General features: G+C 40.5%; 1 protein-coding gene across 3 annotated transcripts in view; it reads left to right on the top strand.

Moving 5' to 3' along the window:
* The window catches only part of negr1 (neuronal growth regulator 1), a 142870-nt gene extending 129978 nt beyond the window's left edge, over positions 1–12892 (top strand). For 2 of the 3 annotated variants that reach the window (XM_085774445.1, XM_085774446.1), the window contains one exon: positions 9616–12892. In XM_085774445.1, coding sequence (XP_085630571.1) covers positions 9616–9716 — 101 coding nt within the window. In that variant the 3' untranslated portion in view covers positions 9717–12892. Of the gene's footprint in view, positions 1–8841; positions 8897–9615 lie in introns of all 3 variants that reach the window. The other variant, XM_085774449.1, reaches the window with a different exon arrangement.
* Positions 12893–23973: the final 11081 nt, after the last annotated feature.

Genomic DNA, 23973 nt, shown 5'->3' with positions numbered 1-23973 from the left:
ATTGAAGTGACATTTCCAGCACTCACATTTACTGTCACAAGAGCTGTGATTGAACTCGATGAATTCTGTATGTAAATGTGAATCCATTTGCTCTGGTTTCAGCTACAAAGGGAAATGTGTGTTTTACCAGATGTATGGATATTTTGCTGCTCCTGGTACCCAGCTGAGTTGAACCAGGGGTCAATCCACCAGTCCAATTTGTTGGTAAACGCAGACTCATTCCCCTTAGTGTTCTCAGTCAATAATGTTTGACCTCGTGTGAAAAGCAGGAACACAAAGGCGGAGAGAGTGGTACGCACAGACTTGGGGAGCTGCAGCAGACACCAGGCAAAGCCTCACATCAAAGGGAAAAGAGCATGTGTCTCTATCATCTGTCGTGGTATTTATGCAACCACGAGTTGCACGTTGATAGTGTCAGTGTCACAGAAAGGATAAGCCTGCAGAGGAAAGGCTAAAGTGGATTTGGAGTATGGGGTGTATGCAGATGAGCAGATAAGAGTTAAGGGCTTTTTTGGGGGATCTGACACATATCAGTAAGAGGTGATATCGTCTGTCTTTTATTCATACAGCTGTTCCCTACTTATTATCATTGTATAGCGAACACACAACTCAGCACTTCTACATTGCCGCACAAAGCCTGGAACGCTCTCACAGCAAATTGAAAGTGCCTCACACTTAACTTTGAAATGCACCCATTGTTTTTATTTGGCAGCTTTTTTTTATTCCTTTTTTGGTGCATCAAACCACCTTGACATGTCTCCTCGTAAAATGTTTTGATTTCCTGAAGCATTTCAAAAGCAGACACTTCAGTGTGGCTAAAATTAGCCACATTAGAAGAGGAATTTTATCTCAGCACAATGGTGGAGGAAGGATGTTACTTGCTTAAGTACAAATTTGAGGCACTTGTAGTTGAGTACTTCCACTTTATGCTGTTGAGTGCATCTTCTCCACTGCAACCATATTGACTAGTTATTCTCCAGAAGATTTCACATAAAATAATCTGAGCTGTCATGTATCTAAGTTTTGTCTGAACTCTGCAGCCACTATACTAGTAACATTATTGATATATGATCATATTTTACATACAGTCTATATAATCATCTTTTTAAAACTCACACCAATACTGTAAGACATTGTTACAACTATAAAACAAGAAGTTGAATATTGAAAGTCAGATCCACCTCAACATTTACATTAAGATGGTGCATTAACTTGTTCAGCACTGTTTTTCAGAATATTATCTTGTAGAAAGGACTTGTACTTGTTGCTGTATCTTACATTAAGTTAATTTTAAGTGCCTTTCATGTAACTGATTCTGTTTATACATAAAACTGTCAAGATACACGATATTACTTATTGTCTTATTTGAGGAGCTGTATAAAGAAGGCCCACACATTGTAATATAACTGAAAAATGTAGTGAGGATCCTTTGTTTCATACATCTGCAGCAAACCCATGGAAATATCAGACAAAGAGCATCAATGTGACACACGTCAAATTCACCCCAATTTACACTCCCCAAATTAACTGCAAATGACATTAGTGATTTAGTTTTTAGCCTTTTTAGTGCAGCCCATCTCCAGGACAACAGACGGAGGCTATTAAGAATTAATTAACAGCACCACAATTAGTTTTCTAGTTTCACTATAAAAAGAATTCATTTTAATTCTACACTGCAGTCTCTCAAAGCTACATGTGACAAGAAGGTCATGTCAGTAGCATCAGCGCTCTATTTTGTTTTCTTTTGTTTCGATGTCCAGTTCGCAGCAGCAGCAGTAGCAGCAGACACTGTGGCAAGGGTGGGAGGTTGTACATGTTTGTTTTCAGTTCTGAGACCTTGAACCCAAAACCTTAAAAACTATTTAACAAAGATCTCAGTGTGAAAATTAGACGGAAAGGTATTCATACGCACACGTAGACCAGACTGAGCTTGGTATTGTGCACCTGTACTGTTTCAAACTGCTGTATAAAATACCGCTCTGAATCAATGGTGCTCACTTCAGGAGACTAGCTTTTATCTGAACCTCCCGCAGGCAGTCAGCAACGAGGTGGGGAGCAGAGACTGGAGAGCCTTCACCGCCTCAGGTTGTGTCTGTAATAAAGGAATTTTTCATGTGTGACATTCACAGTCTATGGGCGTGCACAATCTAAAGCGCACTTTGAGCTAGCAATAATTAACGTAAGCATATGGCGTGTGCCTCCTTTGAATCGCGCCTCTCCTCCGTGCTGCCTCAAGTCTTTGCAGCACCTCAGCTAGAAATAATCCACTGCACATGCTAATCACTTGGCAATTGATTTGGCCCTTTTCGGTCAAACAATTTCTGTAAACCACTGAATTGATCTCAGAGAAATCAATTAACAGCTCAGGGAAGGTAAATATGAACAAAAAATATGGATTGGTCTGCATACAGTATGACCATCTGAGCAAATTCTGGCTGTGTGCTATAGTGCACAGATGCTCAGTGTAAGCAAATTCCAGTCAGGTTCGACTAGCCTCAGGTGAACAGTGATAACCAGGCAGTCTGCAGTGATAAAGTTATCTCATATCCATCAAGAAGAAAATGCACTTAACCCTCTACATTCAGCCCTGCTGTGTTATCGGCACTATAATGGAAATTGATAATAGAGAGCTGTCTTATCATAATCCCACATACATAACAGCAGGGAATTGCTATTTTGGGAGGCTACAGGCGAAGGAGATGGGTGGAACAGAGAGGGCAGGAAGACAGGGTTGCCTCCCAGCTGGAGATCAGATGTTATCAGGCTGTATTGATGGAGCAGCTCAAGGAGAGGCGCGAGTAGCATCGGTTGGTCGTAAGACGTTCCTCATAACTGGCCAAATTGTTGCTGTCATCATGGGGGCACAGGGCTAAGCACTGGCTGACTCAGCGAAATCCCTGGGTTTGCAGCAGGACTTGCACAGAAATAAAACCCTGATAAGCATTAAAAAGTGAGGGGGAGACGGGGGCGAGGGGAATTATTAGAGAGAGTGGGAGTGAGAGACCTAAATATGAGGGGGATTATTACTGAGACAGTGAGAGGGAGAGAAAGGAAGAGTGGGGCTTCATGAACTTGCTATATGCTGACGCCATTTGTTTGTGTCCCTGTGCATTTTATTAAGCCTCTCACATTAAACAGATTTAGCAGGAGCAGCCAAAGTCATGGAGTAATTATGCTTTTGGAAATGTTGTGATTAAAAACGCTTGCTTAAAGTATCAATCCACTCTCCTTTTTTCCCTTTTCTTTTAGTTTGTTTGTTTGTTTATTCCCAGAACGTGCTGATGTGGATTTACCCTCTAGAATCAGAGGAAGAAGAAGAAGAAGAAAAAAAACCTACAAGGGAAAATTCATAAAACATTTTAAAAATGCAGATTTTTCCATCAGGCTTGCATATAAAGTACATCATTTACAAGCTCATTGATTTCCTGCATAAAGCATGTCCTTGAACTGATAGGTGCAATAAACATATGTGTATGTCACTCTAAATTTTGGATTCCCTCGAATGTCAGACTTATAACTAGACTTGAGTTAAAATCCTGTAATAGGCATAGTCACGTACTTCCTGTTTAAGAGGCAAGAGAAAGGGGAGACTGTAAGAGAGAGAGGTCGATCAATAATGAAAAGGAAGAGAATCTGTGTGGAGAATGCCGGAAATGTCTCCTCTGTCGGGATTCCTCCAGCTCACACTGTGCTGAGGGCTCTCTTATGTGTCCAGATACCCCACAGAGGCGTTGATTAAGTCAAGCTGAAGGCCAAAGCCTGCCTGCAATCGAGAGCCCCCAGCTCACTCAGCGAGCTATCAGGTGACCCGTCTCTCTCGCTCATTCACTCTCCAGTCAGATACTGATGCTGAGAGGAGCTATTAGAGCCCGGGCTCCAGCCCCAAAAAGCATTCTGCTGGGTGTTGATAACCGGCAGGCACCAGGATGTGGAGAGAGGGAGAGGGAGGGAATTCAGTGGGAAAGGGGGTGAGGATACGGCGGTACTGGGAGGCGGAGGAGGGTAAATGATCTCTGAAGGCCATCTTATTAATGGAGGCTTTTCATTACTAGCACTAATGTAAATGATTGGTGGGGCTAATGAGCTTGAAGGTCCGTGTGAATGGGGGCTCTGTGGAGCAGCAGTGTGTGATAATCGTAGCGGGAGACGAAGGTGATGAGTTTTGAACATCATATCTGGCGATGATGAACATTTTGCTTGTACAAGAACAGGACGAATAGAGAGAGAAATGGATGAATGGGCTGATGGGTCGGCGAGTCAATTGTGCACCAACTCAATATGGCAGGCTGCTACAGGCAAGAGGGTACAAGATGAATGGCGGAGGGGACGAAAGTATTTCACTGTCAGTGGATTGAAGTGAGGTAAAGCATGGAAAATGTCTTGATCGCCTTCTATGAAGTGCTCGCACACTCCCGGTGTGTAAGCACTTAGAAGACGATGAAGCGCAGCACATTCTTTGAAGGCACGGCATCCCCCCATCAGATGTCATGAGCGTCGCATGATATTCCATTTATACGGCGAACAGAACAGCAGCAAGGGGCTCCAAAAAAAAAAAAGTATTTGCAGTGGTGTGTTAAAGACACCCTTGGTGGCTGCTGCGAACCTTGCATGTAGAGGGATTTAGCCCGATTTACAGCGTGGTGTGTGCAGGATCAGTTCTGGCTCTGGAGTGTCTCATGTGGACTCTCTCAGGGGAGCTGCGGGGGGAGGACCAGAGGCCACTGATTGATGGTCAAGGACACCGAACCCCTCCCCCACCCTCTTGCTCAGAGGAGCCCATCTCTGAAGTCGTGTCCTCGGGGGGATTGGGATGCTGCCTGGCTGGCTGCCGTCTGTGCGTTTGCTTGTGACAGCCTGCTCGAAGGATATGACCAACTCAATGGATGAATCATCCACTAAAGGACAAATTAATGAATTGGACACTTAATCCAAACCAGAAACATGGGAGATTTTCTTTCTATTCTTCTAGCCTCCCACCTTTTTTTTTATTTATGTGTTTTACAGACCATGTATGAAGCACACGGCGAGTAAACACAGGATTGAGGGTTGAGATTTTATGAATGGAGCACATGTTTTCATAAATGCGGTGCGTGCAGCATTGAAAAGAAGAAAGGAAACGGTGCTCAACACTGCCGCTTGATGAATGATGATGTTCCGGTGAATCACAGAGCAGTGCATAGTATCTGAGATGGTGCTCAACGCAAACCCTGCACCGAGTGTCACCGTGGCATATTTCAGTGTGATTCATTATCTGTGTCAACAGTGACTGAGGTTCAGGGCCTTAGCATTTGTTGTGCATATGATATGTGGGTGACAAAACTGCTGTTGATGGAGATTTGGGAGGGATAAAAGGGGGGGGTGGGGGGCGAGAGCGAGATTGGCTCGTATTCCCAGCACACTATTTAAAGCTGATAGCTCCAGTCCAGAATCAGAGGAGAGAACCAGGGATTGTTATTTTCATATGACTCCGGCTAGTGCTGGGGAGGCTTCAGTTTTTCATTTCAATTCTGTTGCAAAACAGTAATTGAAGTGTATCGCTTTCATCTCCACTTATCTCCCCCTGCCCCCCCCCCCCCCCTTTTGGAGCACCGCTTGTCTTCCCAGCATTTGCACGTCTTGACACTGTTGGTTTCTGTATGATATATTGTCTGGGATTCTGTTACTTCATTGTAGCTTTCTGCTGATGTACATGGCAATTAAATTCAAACCCCAAAGAGGTAGTGCTCAGTCAGAACCACACACACACACACACACCTCCCCTCACCCCCCCTCTGTTCCTCTCTCTCCTGTCCGCTGCTGCTGCAGCCTCACACTCGCACCTCTTTCAATCACTGTCTTTTATCCCAGCTCCCTCTTCCTTTGATTCCTCCTTCTTCTCCCCCGTATGTGTCTTTCTCTTGTGCTCGCTCTCTGTCTTTGTCTCTTTTTCCCTTCTATCCCCTTCATGTTAATAAGCAGAGTAATGGTGTTGCAGGCAGTTCCTGTTTGGGGAGTTAATTAAAATGGCAAGTTACAACCCACACAGTCAAAACAATGGAGGCCCCTGTTTTTCGCAGCGACACAGGGAGATATTAAACAAGCCCAGAATCAAATGCTGTTAGGAGGCAGGAACCCAGTACTGACTATACCCCAAGCTGAATTAACACTTCCCGTCCTGCCGTAGAGAGGGGTTTATTGTTACGCTCTCCAGCCCAACATTAGTCATAGTAGAGATCCAGTAATTACTTTGCAGGCTCCCTGAACTGCTGCATGAAAAGCAGTTGTGTAGAAGATATTTATTAATGTGATTACTGCAGCATTTACTGAGCCAAAGAGGACAGTGACACTGACCAGATGAGAAACCGAAGATGGGTAACAGTGTCATCTGCCTATTCCCCATCCACCACCGCCACCTCACGCTCCCCCACACACACACACACACACACACACACACACACACACACACACACACACACACACACAGAGGCACGAATGCACAATTGCACATACACAGAAACCCCAAATGATTTTTGCTAGTGTGGCTAGCACAATGCAGCTCACTCAGGCTTCAGCAACAGTGGACCGGCTGAGCAGGACAGGAGCTGTTGCCATGGTTACACTTCTCGGCTCACTCTCACAGCCCAGGAAAACTGTGTCATTATCCTGTACTTTGGATAGAAGGAGAGAGAGAGAGAGAGAGAGAGAGAGAGGGGAGGGATACAAAGAGAGAGAATGAGGCAGAATGGGAAGACAAAGATAGAAAGGCAAGGAGAAAGAAGAGAGGGAGGGAGGGAGGGGGGGAGTGCAGTTCATACAGGCCAACCCTGCATCTAACACACACATCATCAAAATTTGCACCTATTTGTGCTCCTCTAGTCGCTACTTTTCCTTTTTTTTTTGTCGTTGCCCTTTTTCATTCTGTCAGTGGAGCGATAGTTTTCACTCTAATAGGTAAACAACTTCAATCCTGACAAATAATGCTTGAAAATATCAGGAAAAGGGAGCGCTGTGGTAGGTGATAATGGGAAATGTGTGCATGTTTCACTCTCATGTTTCACTCTCTCTCTCTCTCTCTCTCTCTCTCGCTGGCATCTCCTGTGAAAATTGTCACCAGTAAGCTCTTATGTTGGTAAGAGAAGATCGCTCTCTGCATCATTGTACTGATGTATTTATTTTAACACACAGCCATGTGCCACTATAATAATGACAACCAGCCCGGCTTCTTATTGAATAACTACACTGCCCACAGTGACAGCAGCACAGCTGGATCCTGCTTCCCATTTGTAACCCCAAGAATACATAAATAGAAGGACTTTTAATACTTGTGATTGCATCTGTGTGAGTACAGTATGTATGTATGTGTGTGTGTGGTAATGCTGTTGCTTTCCTCAGTGTGTTTGTGCAACGTGAGGTCCACATCAGAGGAGTTACAATGTGAACTAATTACATGGCCGTGTAAATAGAGGCACCCCGCTGATATGGGCTGTGCACCACATGATTTCCCCTGGTAGAGCAGAGCCTGTTTGCACTGCCTTGCTGTGCTTCTGAGTGTGTGTGTGTGTGTGTGCGTGTGTGTGTGTGCGCGTGCGTGCAAGCATGCATGCGTTGTGACCTGTACGTGCAGGTGTGTGTGCTGATGGAGAGCATGTTTTGTAACCCGTGAGCTGTGCTTTATTGAGCTACAAGCTAAAACAGTGTGTCTGTTTTGAGGAGGCCGAGTAGCCCCTCCAAATGAAAGGCTGCCCTCTCCCTCTCTGCCTGCCTGACGCAGCTCTCCAGAGAGCCCTGTTCATATTACTGTGGCTGTCTGCTGGTCAGAGAAACACAAACAGCACAAAACAAAGCTGCCTTCACTAGGAATGTGAAGAAAACACCTCATGTAGCCCTCATCTACTCTCCTCTCTCCACCGATGACTTATTTTTACCACTAATATGAAAGAGGGAGAACGGGGAATAAGTGCGTGGACACCCAGCTAGAATAAAATGAGACAGGAGGAAAGCACTAAAGAATATTTCAGAATCTGTGGAACAAAGAAAAAAGAAAAACCCCATCTAATTCTGCAGTGAAGTTTCATAGAGTTTTTCCAGTTAAAACAATTGTATACGTCGACTCCACTAGTGCCCTGAGCTCCTTCAAATTAAGAGACCCTGCACAGTCACACAGGTGTTTTCAGTCACTGAGGCTTAGACCTGCAGTCAGGTTAAAGCTGGTTGGTTGGTCTGGTCCACTGATAAACGCAGGGACCAATAAGACAAATAATAGGTTAAATTGTCCCGCCTTCATGTGTGCTACAGAGTCAACAGGGGAGTGAGACAGCTGTCAATCAAGCCTGGACTGAACATGCCTCCCATCAGGGCTTAGAGGACTGACTGTGAAAACACCTGTGTTAGTGGACTTTCACATTTTGCATGGAAAGACATGAAAAGCTTTTAAAATACTATGCACTGTTAAGATTAAGCCAGTGCTTGTTAACTCGGGTTGTGGCCCTTTATTAGGTCCCACTAATTACAGCAAATAAATAAAACATTAGAGGGCACTGCATTAATGAATGCTGGTTTGTGTGGCAGGATGTGTTTCCTACTCCATTCAAGGAAAAGATTACATTTTGCCAAATTAAGTTCTTTACTTTTGTTGACAAAACATAAGATGAGAATGATTGACACCATCCCCACGACTTAACACTGTATAATGGTATGCAATACCAGCAGCAGCTTTCTACAGTTAACCTGGCTCTGTCCAAAGGTTAGAGAAAATCCACCTATCAGCGCCTTTAAACGCTTACAAATAAACACATTATAACTCCATTGTTTAATCTGAAAATCTTAATCTCTAAGTGTAAAAACAACTCTTTTTCACTCTAGGCTTATGCACCGCCACGGTATCAGTCTTCTCATCTAACTCTCAGCAAGAAGGCGAATAAGCATATTTTCTAAAATGTTGCCTTTAATCATCTCACGACTCATCAGATTTATCTTATGACCTTCAGGAGGGATGGCTAACCCCTGGGCTACAAAACCAAAGTATCTAAGTGTATTCAAAGTAGTTAGAACTAGCTCCACTGGCTTCAACAGTAAAGCTATACGTGCATTGATGCATTTGTATTAACAGTCCAAGTCGCAAGGGCCTCTCCCGTTTCTTTTGATCTTTAAGCCGTTCTCTCTCCTCATTGGATAAAACTTGTAGGATACAAGAAGTTTTCTCCTCGGCTCAGAGCAGAGCAGAGTGACTGACAGACCCGTGTTTCAGACCAAACACTCTATGTAAGTGATTGCTGTCGGAAGATATAACTATTTAAGACTTATATTAACACAAAAATATCGCTTACTTCTGCTTTAAAGTACATTTAAATGATAGGGTATTTTTTTACATCTTGGTGTTGGTATTTTCATTTTAAACAAAGGATCTGAGTACTTTGACATAATGTTCAGCATCAAAGCCCATGTTAAGTATCTGTTACAGAAGCATGCAGCCGAGGAACCAGCTCAAATCACCAACAGTTGTACAGTAATTGCAGTTGTTACAATCTCATTTTGAAGCACCATGCCAAGCTGACTGCAGGTTTGCTCACGAGGGGTGTGGCGGATTGAAAAGTACAATCACAACTAATCAGAGCCTCTCTTGTTTCCTGCCCACAGCACCCCACACTGCACCCTATGGGAGCACAGGAGGCGCACACGTCCCCATGGCCTGCCGATACCTGGTCCTGGCTCTCTCCTCCTTCATCAGCGTGTACTAGCAGAGGCCAGCCCGGACACAATGACTGTCGAGAGCATTTATGAATCCCTTTTGACTTTGCTGATGGCTGGAATCCAATCTGGTACAGTTTGTTGAAAAAGCCGTGTGGGGGAAATAATCAGCGTTACTGTGTGGGGATATGTTTTGGGTTTTTTTCTTTACTTTTTAGTGAAAATTCTGTCATGTAAATACTATGATGTTTTTTTTATTATTATTATTTCCTCTCTCTTTTGCTTTTGCTTTCTTTTTTTTTTTTTTTGGTTTATCTTTTGTTTTCTTATTGATTGACCACCTTGTGAATCAGTGCTCACCCCAACCCGGGCCCACCCCTCCTCCTCCTCCAATCATATCAAAAGCCCCCAAACCTCCCAAATGAGATACTTTCATGCCTCTTTCTCTGGGGGGCGATGGCGCAAAATTGACATTTCCATCCGTTTTTGTACATGGCTAAAAAAAAAAGAAGCAATTGTGCCAAGTCTCTCAGTACGCAGAATTACCATACCAATGTTGTATTGAATGTATTATGGGTTGTTGAACAAAGGAAAGACATTTAGATTCCTAACAATACAAATTTTGATTATGGAGTGTGCTTGAAAAATACAGAAAAAAAAACAGGAAAAAAAAAACAAAATAACAAAAAAGGCAGGGCTTTTTCAGGACCTGTATTGTCATGATTACTCAATAGGTGGATGAACAGTGTTGAAGGTGTGCTTTGTGTATTCTGAAATGGGTCCTTCAGTTACTATGCCTGCCTCACAGCTTTGATCAGGCAGCCGTCAAAGTAGCAAAGTATACTGTATTGTATCTTTATATTTTAATATAGTGTAGGCTTTTGTTTTCAAGTGGGACCAGCTTTTCTCATTCGACCAAGAACATTAACACAGTTCATGACTTTGTACAGTACAAAGGGAGGAACATCGCTGCCCTATGTTTACATTTTTCTTGAAAATATAAATATGACAGTATAATCTCCATCACTTTTGTTTTTGGTGAGTTCACATCTGTGAATGTCAGAACAAACTGAGAAGAAGGAGAAAAAAAAAACAGAGCCTGAGTTCAACTGTTCCAAGCTTTTCTCGTAAAAAGATGCAGTTCTTTGAAACAAACCACCTCCAGTAGGCGTTTGAACAGGGCATTTTGTCTCTGAATGTTGCCGTGTACCTACTGATCATCTCCTGGCTGAAATCCCACAGCTGCACATTGTAGGTCGCTTGAAGTTTTTGGCTTCAATTTCTGGCACGATACTTAGTTAATGGATTCTGGGAAAGCAGCACTTTGCAGCACTGTATTTTATTCCTCTCTCTTTCTCTTTACAGATAATTCAACACTTCAATATATTACAGTGTTTTACAGTTAATATATCTACTTCATTGTACCAATTAACAAATAATTGAAAAACAGAGAGCCAGAGCCCACCTAATATTTGTATGAAATACACCAATACATGTGGCCGAGAACATGATCCGCACTAAAACAAACAGCAGTGAAACGTAATTTGTGTCCAAACTTCTCATGCTAATTAGAAGAAAAGAATACAAAACAAAATTTATGAACATGCTTATCACTACAAACATGGCAAAGGTGCTAACAACTCCTTCAAGATGAGCAAGTTGACTACAAACTGATGATCAGTGTCCTCAGAGCCAGTGAACGTCCACAGCAGCATAGAATCAATTAAACCATGAGGTCGTTTAATAGGAGAAACTGTGGCTCTTTGTTCACTCAAATGAATCATATCAAAGAATCAAAATCAGCGTTATTATCGTCAGGGTTTACGTTTTGACAAGACTGTCAGCATGGCATATTCATCCTCAAGTATCTTCAGTCCATAATGGAAACAGAGACACTGTACTATAATGCCTTAATAGTACCATAGACATTCAATTAACTTCCAGATGCTCTCAATAATATATAACTCATTTGTTTGACACACACTAATTAGGAATTTTATTCAATAACAATTAATGTGTCAACCTATGGCTCTCGCAGGTATTTTCAAATAAGCCAATTGCATCTGATACAAATGCAGTATTTGTCGTACAGGTTAACATGTTTGCAAGTCTTGTTTGGATTTGGATTGTGTTATATTTTGCCCCCCGTTCAAGGGACAGACAATACCCGAGTTCACACAGTATTTTCACATGAACTTGTAACTGCAAACCTATAGAGAAATAGCCATCGCAGTTAAAAGACTTAAAGCACAAACACTGTTATTACTTTTACGTTTTGTGGTGATTTGTTTTGAGGTCTGGTAAACATTTCTTTTTTCTTTTATTGTTTGTACTGAAATTGTTATCAGCTTGTTTTACAAATTATGAAAATACTGCACCATATGATCTTGTTTAAATGTTAAAGTATAATGAGAATTGGTCAGAAATATATTTATTCTCTTCCTTTATGAAAACAATGTACAAAAGATACATTTGAAACATGTAAAACTGAATATGTGACATTTATTTGAATGAGGCTCAGTATGGCATAGTTTATAATGTTGTCAGGTTCATTTAGATGCCATGACTGTTGTTGATTTTTTTTTCTTTTTTCTTTTTTTGTCAGACGAGTACATTAAAAAGAACAATGTTTGCAATCAAATTACCTACTTTTTGAAACAGAGAGGGTGTGAACCAATATAACAGTATTATAGAACAGAATCAATGTGTGTATATTTGGAGAAAATAGGATACCTTTTGATCTTTAGAGCCAGTGTGTAGTCATAGTTTTCACACACTTGCGTGTTGACGATGTGCAGAGAGTATGGTTGTGCTGCATGTCAAAGTTAACCTGTGTTTTTGAGGTGGCCATTTTACAGGTGTTCATACTCTTTATTAATGGAACCGGTTTTCTTCCAAAAAAAAAAACAACAAAAAATAAGCATTTTGGTTCTTCAACCTGGTCTGAAAATACATACCTCCTACAGATCACCAGGCCATGTTTGTTTGTGATTTATTTCAATCAACTTTGCTGATGAACTAAAACTGCTATTCAGAGTCATGATAATTATTGTGGCACATTGGTGACAGTCTGGAGTTATGTTGGTTGCTTATCTAAGCAGTAAAGACCATGCTAGTATTCCATATGAATTGTACTGGATGTTGATTATTTTGAATATTGGTATTAACAAGTCCCTTTTATCAAATCACTATTATTTGCAATAAAAGTCTTCATGTTACAATATAATACTATATCTGAGTTAATGAGCACTCATAGGGGTTTGTCATTATCACTCCAGGAGGGTCTTAGTCAGAGTGCACCAATGCGAGTGTCCTCGTAAAAACACAACATTTCCCAAAAAACTGTTAACAAGCATCTTGTTTTTGAACTTTATAATCATCAGAATAATGTCCTTGTGAACTCGGCCAAAGGTGGTTTGTTGGAGAGGATACAATGTCTCCCTTTGCCATTTTACTTTGGAAAAACAAACTGTTTTATTGTTGTCAAAATGACCAAGTGAGAAGTGATTCTGTTGTTCAATAAACAACCTTACGTTAGCTGAATGCACATGTCCAAATTTGACCTTGCACAGCTAAAGCTAGTAGATACTAAATGATAGTCAGAATCTCACAGTTACACTTTCAAGGGCGTCACACATGAATATTTATGAAGCAGGATCTTTGAAAAATCAGGGCTGGAACTCAGCAATTCAGTCTGTTTATCTGTTACATGAGCAAATGTTACAATTCAATCCTGTTAGGACCAATGTAGATGTTATCTGATAACTTCTGGGTCTTTTATCCTCCAAACAAAACCTGGCGTATATAACAGTTGCATCATCTTAATCAGGATTTTTTGAAAACTCAGGACTGAACTGCAAATAGTGCTGTCAGTTTGTGCACTGCATCACTTTAATCAGGATCGCCCCACCAATCTGTACAACTGCTACAACCGCTAATGTTACATCATCATCAACTTGAGCTATCATTTCAAAAGCTAACTAATAACTACTGTTTACTATCCGTCAAATCTAATGTTATTAGAGCAGTGGTTCCCAACCTTTTCAAACTCAGGGCCCACTTTCAAAAATGTTTGAGGCCCACCTCCAACCCCATTACCACAACGGAGGCCAAATAATGCCTTCTCAAAGCATCTTTTTATTTTAATGATAGGGGAAAAACAAAACAAAACAATGAAAAGAGAATTCAAACATTTAAATATATTTTTAAAGTTATTTATTAACATTTAAAACATTATTCAAATAGCCTATAAAATATATATTTAAAAAATATATATATATTGGGGGCGCAGCTCACAGGTTGGGAATGACTGACAGAAAGGTTTAATCCCTCGGATTAAAATCACACATTACGTAATAGTTTAATTATGAAGCAGCTTGCTTTTTTGCTCGCTAACGTTAGCTACTGCTACAACAGTAAATTGTAACATTAGCTAATGTTAATCATTGCTCATTTCTGATCTTAGCCAATCTTACGATAGCTTAAGTCCACTAAAGTTGCAGTGTCTCATATGAACTAATCCAAATATCAAACATTCATTATATACTCAACACAAAATCCACTGCCACACTGCTACTTTCGTTTTACCTACTCACTTAAATCAGGATATCATGAAAGCAGCTTGTTTTCTTACTTTGTAACATTAGCTAACCTTACAACGGCCAGCAAAAATTACAATTGGCCACATTTAGGATGGATAGATGATGACTAATGTTTTTAGCTTTAATTGTCAGACATAACTTGAAGAACTTTTGGTCTGTATTCTCTGCTGAATAAAATCTAACTTTCCATCGTAATGATTGGAATAATAAAAATGATTTGCATTGGTGCTGATTTCAAAATAGTTAAATGAAGAAATGTGGTAGCAATGAGACAGAATGTAAACAGCAGTAAATTAATCCTGTTTTCTAAACATAAATATTTATCAAATTATTTACAGCTAAAATATTTATCAAGGTTGTACAGTTAAACCCTGGTGAAACAAATGGGGGTGTAGTTGATCACCCTATAGTCCCTTTTTTGTTCATTAATTTCCAAAAGCTTGTCTTCTGTTTAGAGTAATAGTCCAATCATCAGGCTTATTCAACCACCTCCTGTAAAAACCTTGCTGGGACTATTCTCCGCGACATGAGGGACATATCAGTCTTGTTTGTACAGTGTAGCTTGAGTTATTGAGTCATCTTAATTGTGCCGTATCATGCATATTTGATCCTCTCCCCTCTGCCCTCAAACACTATAAATCCTCCTGTGCACAGATGGCCAGATGCCACAGTACATAGGATTAATCACTATTTGCACTGCATCATCATCACTGAGAGAAGTGTGTCGCTCAGTATATGATGCAGAGATATTTACAAACATAAAACCACTGCTCATTCATCCTATAATGCACCTGGGGTAGATTATGTTTTTTTTTTTCCCCCAGCAGCAGCCCAGGGCTTTTGAGTATCCTTTGACCTGAATACACTCTTGACTAAAACATCCACGGCTGTGTGTGACCGACCTCATACAAGATCAGCTAAAAAAAAAACTCATGTTGATGTACAAGCTGAAAAGGGGCCACGCCACCCACCTGCAGAGATCACTGCCTCACCTCGCACTCTTGGCCGACAGCGGAGGGAAAAGAAATCTCTCCACGTTTAAATTTAAGATAAGAGGATTTTAAATATTCATGCTAGTACGTAGCCTATTATTGTGGCTCCACAATCCCGACCCTGAATTTTTAGATTGCCCGTTTCAAACCATCTACTCTCACCCTGATCGTACTCCTCTGTCTGAATGCGTTTTTATCACAGATTTGGATTTGTTGTATTATGAAACAACAGCTGTTAAAACTGAGTCTCGGAGGAGGTCATGTACTCTACTGAATGTGCCTTTCAAGTATTCCATCAATCATGACTAACCCTTATCGAGAGCATTATTCCCACAACCCTGAACTAAGCTCTTTTATGCAGTTTTTTTGCCCACATAACAATTTTCATTACTTTGGCTACTTCGAATAACAAGACATTCAATATTTCAGCACACACACAAATTATAGACCTCCACATAGTAGGTCACAGATATCATTATTACAGTACGTGTAGCTGCACTTATTTGAAGTGGTTTCATTAAAACTTCTTCAGTTTACCAATGTGACACACTTGAACCCCTAAATAGCACATTAAAAAAACACATAAAAAGTGAATCAAACATAGTTACAGTGGTTATTATATTTGAAAGAATTATGATCATATGATGAATAGTTTTGCAGCAGAAGCAGTTCAAATCATCGTCATCCTGGATATCAATATGTCAAACTGTGTACAACTGTAACTGTATACACAAACTATCCTAACTGCTTGTTGTCATGTCTTCAGAATGGACAGGGACGTGTCTGAAAAACACATTTATTCATATTTTTCTGCGACTGACATACTGTACCTGACACTATCAACAATTTTCTGGCTGGAGAAAGAAACGATAAGAAAAAAACTCACACAAATACACACCAGGGTTTAAACAAACAGCACGAATTATTTTGTGGATGATGTGTGACTCTGGACGTCAGTGTAGGAAACATCATAACAAATTCAGGAGACAGCTGTGACAGCGTGCTAGTGCCGAGCACACACTGTGTTGCCAATGAGAGCCAACGTGAGGAGGTGAGGCAATATATTGCAAGTGGCATTAACAGTTTTAAAGACAAACATGAATGTGTTGTGGCAGACGCTGGAATGACTCGTTTTGTATCACAACTAAACAATCAACTTATCAGGATATTGTTCAGCACATATAATGCTTGACAGTGTATTAAAGGGATAGTAGCATTTTTTTAAAGTGGGGTTGTATGATCTACAAATAGCCCCTAAGTACTTTAATTGCAGTAGAAGACTCTCTGCACTCCTCCCGTTAGCAACGCCAGCCCATAATAGCCCTGCCCAGAGATTTACAACATACATTGTTGTGAATGGACCCAAAGAAACGGCTTATTTTCACGGCCTAAAAGAGTTTTTACATGAAAAAAAATACACAGTTCCATTGTTCACTATAATATAATTTTTTCCAGCCCCTCAAAGTGCAGGAAAAACACAGTTTTTATTTGGAGCTAACCAACTGCTGATCGGCGGGCGCTAACCCTGGGCGGAGGGATATGCGAGTTGGTTAGGTCCAAATAAAAACTGCGCTTTTCCTGCACTTTGAGGGGCTGGAAAAAATTGTATTATAATGAACAATGGAACTGTGTATTTTTTTTTTCAGGTAAAACCTCTTTTAGGCCACAAAAATAGGCCGTTTCTTTGGGTCCATTCACAACAATGTATGTTGTAAATCTCTGGGCAGGGCTATGGGCTGGCGTTGCTAATGGGAGGAGTGCAGAGAGTCTTCTACTGCAATTAAAGTACTTAGGGGCTATTTGTAGATCATACAACCCCACTTTAAAAAAAATGCTACTATCCCTTTAACACTACAATTTGGATGCCAGCAGCTTAATATAGATGTAAACCAGTGTTACCCCGCAGTAAAATGAAAGCATCGTACAGTAGGTATTCTGTAGGGTGTGGGAATTACTAGCATGGCGTCAAAGTGCTGTTTGGTTACAAAGGCGTCTGTGGCTAAGCATGAACACAGAGGAGGCTGGAGGAGCTGAGAGAGAGGGATTCCTTCTGACCCTGTGGTTAATGAAACCCTTCCTGTGCCTTTGTCAGTTTTAACTGGGAGATTGTGTCATATACTACACGCTGGAGCTGCTGCCTGGCGCCTGCAGTTGCCATCCCCACTCCCCTGAGCAGCATACTGAGTTGTCAGTATCAAAAAAACCTCTGTTTCTTGAGTGCTAGCATTCAGCCTGGTAGATATGTTTGTTGCACAGCAGGCGAAAGCTATCCCTCCTGTCAAAGAAAGAGAAGAAGTTGAATTTCTCCCACTGTAACCAGTCTATTGGCAAGTTTGATTCAGTTCTAAATAGAGAAAGATTTTTTTTTTCCCTTTCGGAAACAGGTATTTCTTTTCTCTCAAACATTTCAATTGGTACAAAAACTGAGAGTAATTTCTGAGTGGTGTGACTCTCCATTTTCTTTGAGATCTGATAGTGTGGCAGCTGCCATAGGGGGGATGTGCTATTTTAAAAAGAGGTTGCATCAAGTATTTGTCAACCAGTCCCTCATTATTTCCACTGAACTGGAAAATAAGTTGCCAGCCAATGATGCAGAGCCTGAGATAATGCCTGGGTTTTAAAGCAAGCTATCTAAGCTAGGTCTCTCCATGACGCCAATGACTGAATCACACACTGCGACGAGTTTTCACGTGACGCTCCTGGGCGATTGTCTGTTTTTCATGAAAAATTCAGCATGTTGCCATAGAGAAAATGTCATAATTTCACTGACAGTAAATATAATCCCCCTTTCATTTGTTTTCAAGCCTCAGAAGGAAGATTACGCATTGTTTTTACAAACACTGAATGACACAGCCAATCAGTTCTTTGTAGCACCAGTCCGCCAACACAGTTTGTGTCTTCAGTGTTGTATTTGTTTCAATGGAGTGACCTCTAGAAGAGTGCAGTGTATGAGTTTCAGCATTTCTTCTGTTTGTTCCTGTAAATTGAATACATTTACTTATGCCATTTTGTTTTCTTTTTATGAAAAAAATTGGAGTGAACATAATAAGGTTGAAGGGAACGCATTAAAGTTTTCCATGTAAGCTTTTATTTCTTTTTCTTTTTTCTTTTTCTTCTTTTTACCTGGTTTGTTTCTATTTAAACTTCATGCTGAAAAATAATGTGATGAGAAGTCTGGAAATGAAATGTTTACTTAAATGTGTATGAGGGTCCTTTAGCTACCAGGGATGTAGTTGTACATTTATAGGCTCTAGATCACTGGAATGATATATATGGCTTTAAGTGGCATTGATATATCTATATATAATATATATAAATATATATTGATATTTGTCCAGAAATAAGAAAACCCATGTACTTTAATTACTTTAAAGCTTACATTGTGTATAGCACGTATGCAAGTCCATTTCATCATGTTTGATGTAATTTTGTAGCAGTGGTTTGATACTAATAAATGGCAATTGATGATGGAATTATAGATTGCCTGAACTGATGTGACCTTTCCAACAGTGGCACCACATTGGTGCTCTAAACAACATGTTATGCTTTTATATGTGTTCAAGACAAGGCTTTGACTGAACAGGCTCACTCTGCAGCCACACTGGAATAGAATAATTTATTCATAACAAGATGTTACATGCTAAAAATATCCAAGTCATCCATTTAATGAGCAGATACAATTGTGATTTTCAGCAACTGCCACATAACTAACAACAAAATAAAAAAATAAAATAAAAAAAGATTTACCAATTTTTGATACTGTAGTTCAGTTCAGACAACTTTATTTATCCCCAAGGGGCAATTCGGTTAGCAATTCGGTAAGCTATCTGATGTTAACAGATGTGAAATCCTAATAGTTTTAGTCATATCTGACATTTACTGTTATTACATCTAAAAAATATATGTTATATGGTATGATAATGATATGATAATCACTAACACAAAAGTTATTACTGTTCTCAGCACCTGCTTTTAGTTCCTTACAACCAGGTGACCCGACACTTCCTGTTTCTTATCAACTGTGGATATTGATTTTCTTTTATCCATCCAGTGTTTTCCTGAGGTCAGTATTTACTCTCACCATATAGCTCCTTTACTCAAGGTGTGGAAAAGAAATCATCTGGTTTTACATAGATTAGATAGTTAGCATGCTGGATTTGCTAAATACAGTCTGGTCAAGACCCCACTGTTTCTCTGCAAGAGAGATATATTTATCACATCAAAACCGTCATTTCAAATTCTGTTGATAGTGTAATTTTTGAATGTTTTGAAAAAGATTCTTACACATAGCATCTGTAGCCGAGAGGTTCAACCAAAAAAGAAAAAGAAAAAAAAAACATCAAGTCAAATGATTTCTCTCTACGTGATCAGCAGATTTTGCAGTTTAAAAACTGCAAACAGGCTTTTAATGTCTCAACTGTGAAACTGTCAAAGCATAAAATGCTTGATATTTGGAGAGTGAAATTAAGTTGCTTAATGGCCTGCAATGGACTCCTCATGATCATACTAATTACTTGGAGTATTGCTTCTTTTTTTACAAACTAAAGGCATAAATAACGGAGAAATGGACCGACAACCTCTTCAAAGGTACAGTAGCCAGTCACCACTGCTTCACTTGGTTGACGATGTTGGATGAATGCGTTTTACTTCTGAGAAATGAATTGTGTAAACTCTTGATTTAACCAGGTAGCCTACAGTAAAACATCTCTGTACTGGCTGATTGCCCTCGTGCACAGAAAAGTCATCATCATCGTCATTCATTGCTCTTTAAAACTTGTGCTGGATTAAAAGATAAACATCAAAGTTAGGTATCTCTCGCAACTCAAACCAACCAAATTAAGACTGTTTTTTTCTGATGAAATTTGAGACACACATTTCAGATGTTAATCTGATTATGAATACGATCTGGGGTGTGACAGCTGGTGTTGACAAATATAATTATATACCAGTGCATGATATGTAAAGATTCTAATCTTAAATCTTTTGCTCTGTGTCATTCTCATAAACATTTTATTAAATGTGTGATATTTGTCACTAACATCGGCGACCAGATGCATCTCTTGTCTGTCACCAGAAAGAGAAATCAACACCTAAATAAACAGCTTTACTGTATCTAAACTAAAGTTAGGTTCATTTTAAGTTTACTGTCTCTGCAGGGTTAATGTTAGCTCCTTTTTAGTCTTGTGAGCAAAATATAAAAAGCGCGCTCTATGAATCTATCTAGTATATTTACTCAGTCGTTTTAGGCTGACTATCAAAGGCTGAACATCTGAGCAAGTTGGGGGAAGCAACATTGTCAGGTAACTATCATCTTTGTCTCAGATTTAAAAACTACTATTTCAGGAATGTATTATTCATGTGATTTTGTAGCTGCAAACACAGTCTTTCTTTCACCTCCTCCAAGTAGTGTTTATGTCTAAATCTAAACCAGCTTCAACCATAGTTTTCCTACATAAAAGCTGTAATATGACTCATTCCTTTGTAGTAAAGGTATCTTGGGTTTCTTATTGTCACTTTTAGAGGCTTCAGGGCGTACGTGTTCTAGTTTGAAAGGATGATTTATTGGAAAAACTCACTTTAACTAACTGATCAATTGCTCAGTGAAACTATATCAATAGAGTTCTATTATTTCCCAAGTTATGTACTGACCTAGATGCACTCCTCCGTCCCCACAGCCTTCCTTCACTCCAGCCCTTCTGAAAGCCAGACACACTGGCAATGGGGAGTTTGATATGATGACAAATGGTTAAATCCAGTGGCTGAATTATTGACTGGAACCAAAATGTGAGGACAGAATTCCTGTGGGACAAGAGTTGAGTGGAAACTGCTCTACACTCTAATTGCCCCCCGCCCACATACTCGTTTCTTTCTTGGCAGCCCTGTGTTGAGTGTTACAGAGCACTGATGAACTCTACAACACACTTTAAGTGTTCCAATAATTAAAGCCCACGGAGATTGTCAAGATAATACACCACACGATAAGCTGCATAAATTCAAGAGACTTAAACAACAGGTCTGGTCACACTTAATTGCGGTGTCCTTGCAATCGGCATAGCCTGAAACATTTTATTTTATGATGGTCTACTTTCTCACCTGACGAGACAGCTGAGGCAGAATATGAGAATATGCAAATGTGAGGAAATGGGGTTTATGATCCAGAACTACCCTGCTCAGAGATAGAACAATAAGTGACAGCGCTAGAAGTCAGGAAGAGAGAATTTGCAAAGTATTTGTGAAATGAAAGTGAGAATAATGAGACCTGTATCTCAGCCGGATCTCTGCTCTAACACGGCAATTAGGACGGCTGTGACAGGCTAGATGGCCATTTGGCTGACAATGTGCCCCCAGATTTTGTCACTCGACGAGGACTTTTGTAAGAACAAAATCCGTGTTGTTTGCGTTTCTTTCAAAGATCTCTGCTGATGACATCCAACGAGGCACTCTTACAACTCCGTCTCCCAGAAATTACACACACACACATACAACTAATTTTCAACAGAAAACATGTTTTGATTGAAGCATAATGCCGCTCTGATTGGATTTCTTTTAATCACACAATCAGGAAATCTTGTGAATGAACATATCTGCTGCGATGTTGCGAAATGTTAACGACCTCTTCTCCTTTGTGCTTCCTCTTGAGTCACTTAATGCTCTGAGGAGGACTCCCTCTCTGTCTCAAAAACCGATTGGAAAGCAAGATATTCTAGGACCACAGTGTCGAGTGACAACAGTATCTGTCAGACAGAGGGTCATCACCATTGTGCTGGGGAGGCTGTGGGTATCGATGGCCACAGGCATATACTAAATCAGCAGTGAGGGTTCACATGCTGAGAGCAAAGCCGGTTAACAAGAATACATTTGAAGAACTTAAAAAGTCATTGCAAGACAAAATCAGGACTCTGGGTAGAAAAACCAACCAGCTTCAATCAGGTAACGGGGGCAGGGGCGCCGCTAGGGATTTTGGGCCCCATGAAAAGAATCTTTACAGGGCCCCCAACACAGCGGCGAAATGTTTTGATGCTATTTATATACAATTATGCATTTTAATGGTATTTTTGACTATCATTACCATATTTGTGAAAGAGGAACAACATGACAGTTGACATGTACAGTAGGGGAAGAACTGAACACTCAATGGAATACAATGGAATTCATTTTTCATTTCCCAAAACAGATTCACCTTTGTATTGTTTTGAGACTGTAGTAAAATGTATTATTATTGCAGGTGTAACGGATGTGCACTCACTCCACCCATAAAAGACATGCTAACCAACCTGTCAAGTGGTTGTCAACCTCTTGGCGAGGAGGTTAGCATCGTCGCCTCCAGTGCGGGAGGTTGTGGGATCGAACCCCACCTAGGGCAGGCCGTGAGAAACACAACGCAGAGGGCCAGATACGACATCGGCTACACAGGCGTTGATGTTTCCAAAACAATAAAGTTATTGTTACCAGGACATTGAAAATAAAACATTTGTGATGTTAGTTAATAACTTGTTGTCATTATTTTTTACTGTATTATCATTTCATCATCATTGGGGGCCTCTCTGGGCCCCCCTCAATCATGGGCCCCTAGAATCCATCTCCTTACCCCCCTTTTTGGCGCCCCAGAACGGGGGTAAAGAAAGACACAAACATGTATTCTGTATATAACGAGACATGAGGGCTAAAGCTTTGGAATGACTGTTCTTCAACAGATGGACTCCAGTCATCACATATCTTGCCAAAGACGGACATCTGTCCTTGTCTAACCTTAAGAATTTATCTCCTCATCGAGGCTTTTACCTGATTGTTTGCATTTGATTTTGAATTAAAATTTTAAGTATGTTTGTGTAAATCTGCATGTATACATACATGCACATACGTATACACATGTTAGTATCTTTTAATGCTCGTCTGCAGAACCCCTGTTGGTAGAAAGACCTAAACCCTAAGATGCTTAACTCACTGGTTCACTTAACCAAAGTGCTTCTGTTACTTAAACCCAACCACATGTCGGACCATTGGCTCCAGTGTTTAAGTCCTGATGCTTTGTGTGCAGTACACAAATGTAGTGAACATAATCCAGGCAGCAATTATGTTTCCCATCAAAACATAATTAGTAAAACAAATTAGTATATAAATATAATTTATAAGGGACGTGTTTAGCGTAAATAGTCCTCACCCACCCTGCTCTTTCAAGACTTCTGCTTTTAGGCTGTGTGTATGTGAGTATATCCTGCATGCTTCTACAGTACAGCTCGATACATCTTGATAAAATGACACGCAACAATTTTTTTGTTCATTATGCGGCTGCCATGGCTATTCTGTCGCTGTGACCAAACAAACTAAAGCACAGATATATTTGCGTTGTTTTAACCTACCACGAAACATGCAATCAGAACAACACATTTGCAGTTTCATCAAGATGTAGTAAATTTCCAGCACACACAGTAAGGGTGCCTTACATAACCATAAAGTAGGCCTGGCGGGTGCTGTCATCAAAACTGTGCCTGCAGCCGCCTTCCTGAGATGAAAAACAAATGAAACACTTTGAGGCTGAGCTGATTCCCCTCCCGTTCTGCAGCTCCATCTGTCACTCCCAGCGACTTATTCTGAGCAAGAGTGCTTTTCCTGCATGACCTCCATCAAAGCGCGCAAGATGAACGAGGTGGGTCTGGTCCCTGTCCTCTGTCTTCTCCACGCCAAGGCAGCAGGGGCACCGAAGCATCGAGAAC

The sequence above is a fragment of the Trachurus japonicus genome, chromosome 4, assembly GCF_045865225.1.
Source record: "Trachurus japonicus isolate A0001 chromosome 4, Traja_1.0".
NCBI classification, from domain to species: Eukaryota; Metazoa; Chordata; class Actinopteri; order Carangiformes; family Carangidae; genus Trachurus; species Trachurus japonicus.
The sequence above is the reverse complement of the archived record's forward strand: the minus strand, read 5'-3'. Positions and strand labels throughout refer to the sequence as shown.